Source organism: Dromiciops gliroides, chromosome 2, assembly GCF_019393635.1.
Source record: "Dromiciops gliroides isolate mDroGli1 chromosome 2, mDroGli1.pri, whole genome shotgun sequence".
In the NCBI taxonomy this organism is placed as follows: domain Eukaryota; kingdom Metazoa; phylum Chordata; class Mammalia; order Microbiotheria; family Microbiotheriidae; genus Dromiciops; species Dromiciops gliroides.
Window position 1 is genome coordinate 390651035 of NC_057862.1, and position 6705 is coordinate 390657739.

General features: G+C 44.6%; 1 protein-coding gene across 1 annotated transcript; it reads left to right on the forward strand.

Annotated features, from left to right (window-relative positions):
* Positions 1-2252: 2252 nt before the first annotated feature.
* LOC122743945 (40S ribosomal protein SA) lies at positions 2253-3297 on the forward strand. Its single transcript, XM_043989196.1, has one exon. It carries the CDS (start codon positions 2327-2329, stop codon positions 3212-3214), a length of 888 nt encoding a protein of 295 aa, XP_043845131.1. The 5' UTR covers positions 2253-2326; the 3' UTR covers positions 3215-3297.
* Positions 3298-6705: the final 3408 nt, after the last annotated feature.

Below are 6705 nucleotides of genomic sequence, written 5' to 3' on the forward strand. Positions count from 1 at the left end.
GTGCATAATTTATGTTTTGAAGAGGTTTGAGAGGTCCTAGAAATCAGAAAAAATGCCTAGTCCTCCATCTTTTTACTCATATAACTGACTCCCTACAGTTTAATCCCTAGAGACTTTGGGGGTGATAAGGGTGACTACACATGTTATTGAACACAGCAGGATTTTATTGACATATTTTCAACTAGTAATTGTGAGATGAGGGGGTCTGGGTGGCCTTCACTCATTTATTCATTGATTAACTCATTCACTCATTCATTCATTGATTCACTAACTCATTTACTCAGCAAACATTAACTGGAGCACCTACAGTGGAAGTTAGAGGAAGACAATCCCTTTACTCTACAGTTTAGGTGGAGAGGCAAAATGGGGACACAAAAAGTCAAATAATGACAAAAACGACAATAATGGTAGAACTATCCTAAGGTGTTAAGTGGCCAGTGCTAAGTGATGGCCATAGACAAGCAAGGACAATGAGCTGCTAAGAAGAAGGGACTATCACTGTAGACTGGAGTGGTCAATGAAGGCTTCTTGGAGGAGGATAGATTGGAATTGGGTCTGAAGGAATGGGTAGGATTTGAAGAGGTAGAGAAGTGGGAGCGCTGAGTCCTTAGGACTTAGGTATCAGTGGCTCAGGACCTCAGGGTCATAGGAACATAGATTTAGAACTAGAATGAATCTCAGAGTTTACCTAATCCAGTGTTGAGAAAACTGAGGCCAAGAGAGGTGAAGTAATTTGCTCAAGATAATACAGTAGAGTAAGGATTGAAACCCAGGACCTGTACTCCAGGACTCCAAATCCAGTACTCTAAAGTGTAACATTCTGTCCTTCCTTAGCTCCACACATTCTCCCCAAAAAGCGTCATCGTTTCTCCCCCAATGCTAATCATCTTACAATCCATGAGCTGAAAGAGACCCTTTCCTGGCCATCCCTATGCCATAGGGAAGGGACCTGGAATGCCAAGCTATTGATCGACTCTAACAGTGAAATGCCATAGCTGATTTGGTAATTCACAGACCTTTTCACAGCACTTCCTAGTTGGTGTGTCTGGTACTACCTACTAGGATTCTAGAAAACCCAGGAGAGAAAAAGAAAAGCCACTTGAATTTGAGAGTTCATTGAATGATAGGATTTAGAGCTAGAAGGGACTTTAGTGGTCGTCCTCCTCATTTAGTGGTCATCTTTCTCATTTAGTGGTCATCTTCCTCCTCAATAAACTGAAATGGGAGCATTCAGGAACATTCTGAAGATTCCTGATGAATCTTGGCAAGATGAAAAGCCCAAAGCTCAGATTTAGGGCATTTACTCGAGGAAGGGGCAGAGCCATCCTGAAGGGAAGGTGATGAAGAAAGACAGACTCATTGAAGTCTCTCTACTATCCTTTTTCTAGCTCACGCTGATGTGTTCCTCCAGTCCACCTATCTTAGCCAACAAGTATGCATTAAGTGCTTACTATATTCAAGGCACTGTGCTTGGAACTAGATATATAAAGACAAAACCAAAAAACAGCTCCTGCCCACAAGGAGCTTATATTCTATTAGGGTAATACAACATATAAACAGGTAAGCATAAACATCCTATTCTAAGGGAGAGGGAGAAGGCTTAGTGCCTTCTTAGGAGCCTTCAGGAAAGGCTTCCCATGGGAAGTGACCCAAGAACTGAGCCTTAAATGAAGTTACTTCACTTAAGAGTCTGAATTATGTTATCTCCTCCCCACTGGAGCATGTACCTTGCTGTGTATTGTTCCCCGATTGCTTCATGTATTTGAGTCATATTTCTCAACTCAGGTTCCCCAAGGCAAGGCTCAGTCAGGTCTACTTCCTCTCCCAACCTCTAGCTAAACCAAGCAGCCAGGTAGTAAACATGTGGTAAGGCAAAGAGGTATAATGTAACCCAGGGTTTCCTCCATTAATGTTCTCCTCTGATGTCTGCTGGTGTTGTGTAGGTAGTCATGGTTTCCCCCAAGATTAAGCCAATAGGCTGCAACTTCTGGCGGCTGGATAGGCAGGTAAACAGACCATGGGACTCATCTCTTCCATACTGTGGTTGGTGGAGCTATGAATTAGTCTGAGCATTCTGAAAAGGAGTTTGGAATGATCAATAAACAAGTATTTATTAAGCATCGACTATGTTCTAAGTCCTGTGCTAGGTAGTAGGGATTTAAAGATATAAGTAAAATTGTCCCTGCCCCCAAGAGGCTTACATTCTATCAGAGTAGATAACATATACATAAAAAGTTATATATAGCCCTTTCCGCGCTACCCAGAAGAGGGATCCATACGGCGTTGTACTCGGTTTCCGTCGTAACTTTAAAGGGAAACTTCCACAATGTCCGGAGCCCTGGATGTCTTGCAGATGAAGGAAGAGGATGTCCTCAAATTCCTCGCTGCAGGAACCCATTTGGGTGGCACTAATTTGGACTTCCAGATGGAACAGTACATCTACAAAAGGAAGAGTGATGGCATCTACATCATTAATTTGAAGAGAACTTGGGAAAAGCTTCTGCTCGCTGCTCGTGCCATTGTTGCCATTGAAAACCCTGCTGATGTTAGTGTTATCTCATCCAGGAACACTGGCCAGCGAGCTGTTCTGAAATTTGCTGCTGCCACTGGTGCTACACCTATTGCTGGACGTTTCACTCCGGGCACCTTCACTAACCAGATTCAGGCAGCTTTCCGGGAACCTCGTCTCTTGGTGGTCACTGATCCTCGGGCAGATCACCAGCCTCTGACTGAAGCATCATATGTTAACCTCCCAACCATTGCATTGTGCAACACAGATTCTCCACTTCGCTATGTGGACATTGCCATTCCATGCAACAACAAGGGAGCTCACTCTGTGGGTCTGATGTGGTGGATGCTGGCCCGTGAAGTCCTACGTATGCGTGGTACCATCTCCCGTGAACACCCGTGGGAAGTGATGCCTGATCTTTACTTCTACAGGGATCCAGAGGAGATTGAGAAGGAAGAGCAGGCCGCAGCTGAGAAGGCAGTGACAAAGGAGGAATTTCAGGGTGAATGGACTGCCCCTGCCCCAGAATTCACTGCTGCTCAACCAGAGGTGGCTGATTGGTCTGAGGGAGTGCAGGTGCCATCTGTGCCCATTCAGCAGTTCCCTACTGAAGACTGGAGTGCTCAGCCTGCTACCGAGGACTGGTCTGCGGCTCCTACTGCTCAGGCCACTGAGTGGGTAGGGACTACCACAGAGTGGTCCTAAGTTTTATCCCAGATGCTCTAATAGAGAAGGAAAAGATTCTTGAAGGAAAATAAATCTTGATTTCTTAAAAAAAAAAAAAAAAAGTTATATATAAAGGCAGCTAGGTGGTGCAGTGGATAGAGCACTGGACCTGGATTCAGGAGGACCCGAGTTCAAATCCGGCCTCAGACACTTGACACTTACTAGTTGTGTGACCCTGGGCAAGTCACTTAACCCTCATTGCCCTGCAATAATAATAATAACAAGGTAATTATGGGAGGGAGGTACTAACTAGCAGCTTTGCATACCAGGAGGAAACTATGGCTTCTAAGAGGCAGAGGTCAGGAGGGAGTGAATTCCAGCCAATGAAAAGGTAAGTAGGGGGGAATGTTGTCTACAAGGAACAGTAAGAAGGCCAGTCTGGCTAGTCTGCAGAGTTATGAAGGGGTGAAATGTATAACAGACTGCAAAGGTACGTAGGAGACACATTGTAAAGATTTTTGAATGCTAAATAGAAGAATTTATATTTGATATTAGAGACAAGAGGGACTTACTGGAATTTGTTGAAGGTGGAAGTGAAATGGTCAGACCTGTGCTTTCAGAAAAACCACTTTGACAGCAGTGGAGGGCAGTGATTTCTCTCTCTCTCTCTCTCTCTCTCTTTTTTTTTAGTGAGGCAATGGGGGTTAAGTGACTTGCCCAGGGTCACAGAGCTAGTAAGTGTTAAGTGTCTGAGGCCGGATTTGAACCCAGGTACTCCTGACTCCAGGGCCGGTGCTCTATCCACTGCGCCACCTAGATGCCCCGAGGGCAGTGGTTTTTAAAGTGGCTACCATGGCCTGACCTGGAAGGATGTATGACCAACCAATCAGAGAGTGGGGGCATATCCCACCTCTCCCCAAATAGCCAATTTGGGGGCTTGTCTAGAACCTGATCACACCCAGCCTTGTCCCCCATCCCCTCGGTTCTCCTCCACTGGGCAAGTTCCCACCTACCACCCCTCACCACCAGGCATCAGCCCCTCAGGGCAGGTCTAATCTAACAACTATTTAGCTACCTCCAGATGCAGCAATGTGGAAATTCCATCCCCCTCCCCCGTCCCCAATTCCAGAATATCCGCTCCTGCCTCACAGATCACCTCTGAGGCTGCAGCAGGTGCCCTTGGGTGGGGGTGAGCAAAGGTCCCAGCTCTCTTGCACCTTCCATTTTCTTGTATTAGAATGAGTTGCACAGTATGAGCAGGCATGGCTCCATTGTTATCCTCATCATAGATCTTATTACATTTTTTCTCCCCTTAAATCCATCCCTTTTCCAAACTTCTGATGAAGCTACCACCAACCTTGAGTCACCCAGGTTCACAGTCTCATTATCATCTTTGCCTCCTCACTTTCCCTCAACTAGGTGGTACCTGGGACTGAAGTCAGGAAAACCTGAGTTCAAATCTAACCTCGGACATTTATTAGCTGTGTGACCCTGGGTAAGTCACTTAGCCTCTGCCTCAGTTTCTTCAACTGTAAAATTGTGATAATAATAGCTTACAGGGTTGTTGTGAGGCTGAAATGAGATAGCATTTATTAAATAAATGCTTGTTCCTTTCCCGTCTTTTTCATCTTTGATATCTATCCAGCTGCTAGATCTTGTTATTTCTACCCACACAAAATATTTCAAATCTGTCCCCTTCTAGATACTACCCCAGTTCAGGATCTCATCACCTCCTGCCTGGATGATTGCAATAACCTCCTAACTAGTATCCCTGCTGCAAATCCCTCCCTACTTTAATCTATTTTCCACATAGCTGTCAAAGTGATTTTCCTAAAGTGCAGGTCTGACCATATCCCCCTTCTACTCAATAAATACCAGTGCAACCTATTGGCTCCAAGATCAAGTATTATTTCATCTTTATCTCATCCTTTTAAGATGTCTATTTTGGTGGAGGTTTTATACCATGCATAATTATTATTATATAGTACAGATATATATGTACAATTATAAATAAGTAAGCATATACATATTGGGCATCTGTGCTCACAAATTTTTCACTGATATGACACACAATCAAAAAAGTTTGATGACCACTGGTATAGAAGATGGATTGGAGTGGGGAGACTTGGGGCAGGGAGAGGCTGCTGCAGTAGTCTGCTCAAGAGCTGGGTCAGGGCATGGAGCAGTTTCAATGTGCCTTGATAGAAGGAAGATCAACACCAGTGAAAGGACAGATTCTTGAAATAGTGAAGTAAGAAAAGCAATAATAGAAAGAATACTAGACTGGAATAAGGTTTAATCCCATTAATAATCATGGGTAATGGGGTTTATTTTCTCCCCTGGATTGATGTTTATGTTCTCATCACCTCCCATCTGAACTATGACAATAGCCTGCTGGTTCCTCTGCTGCCTTCAGGTTCTCCCCACTCCCACTCCAGTCCATCTTCCAATTAGCTGACAAATTAATCTTCCTAAGTCACAGATCTGACCATGTCACTCTCCTTACCTTGTCCCTTCCCCTCTTCCTCATTCAGTAAACTCCAGTGGTTCCCTGTCACTCCCAGGATGAAATATAAAATCCTCTGGTATCAAAGCCTCTTCACAATCTGGCTCCTTTCTCCTTTTCATTCTTCTTATACCTTATTTCCCCTCCCCTCCCCATACACATGCACACATACTTTGCGATCAAGTGTTACTGACCTTCTTACTGTTCCTTACATAACACCCCATCTCCTCATGCCTGGAATATTCTCCTTCCTCATGCCCATCTCCCAGCTTCCCTGACTTCCTCTTTCAAGTCCCAGCTAAAATTTCACCATATACAGGAAACCCTCAACCTCTGTTGATTATATCTAATTTTGCCCCCCCTCCTTCTCTCTCTCTTTTTCTCTCTCCTTCTCTCCATCCATCCATCTATCCAATGTCTCTCTCTTTCTCTCTTGCTCTCTCTGTCCCTCTCTCTCCATCCATCTAATGTCTCTTTCTCCCTCTTTCTCCATCCACTTATCCATCCATCTAATCTCTCTCCCTCTCTCTGTCCTTCTCTCTCCATCCATCCATCCATCCAATCTCTCTCTCTCTCTCTCTCTCTCTCTCTCTCTCTCTCTCTCTCTCTCTCACACACACACACACACACACACACACACATCTTGTCTGTGAATAGTCTGCCATGTTATCTCCTCTATTAGACTTTGAGCTCCTTGAAAATGGGGAGACTTCCCCACTTTTCTTTGTACCCCAGCACTTAGCACAGTGTCTGGCACACAACAGGCACTTAATAAATGCTTATTGACTGACAGACTGGAGAGTCTGATGCAATGCAGCACTGAGACAGTGGAAAAGAGCCCTTCCCCAGCAGCCAGGGCATTTGGGTTCTTGTCCCATCTGTTCCACCAGCTTGCTGTGTGACTCTGAACAAATCATTTCTCTCTGAGCCTCAGTTTTCTCACCCTTAAGACGGAGGCCTTTGATTGACGATTGTTCGGTTGCTATTGTTCTGCATCTAATTTAATGTTCCCTTTTAATTAAAA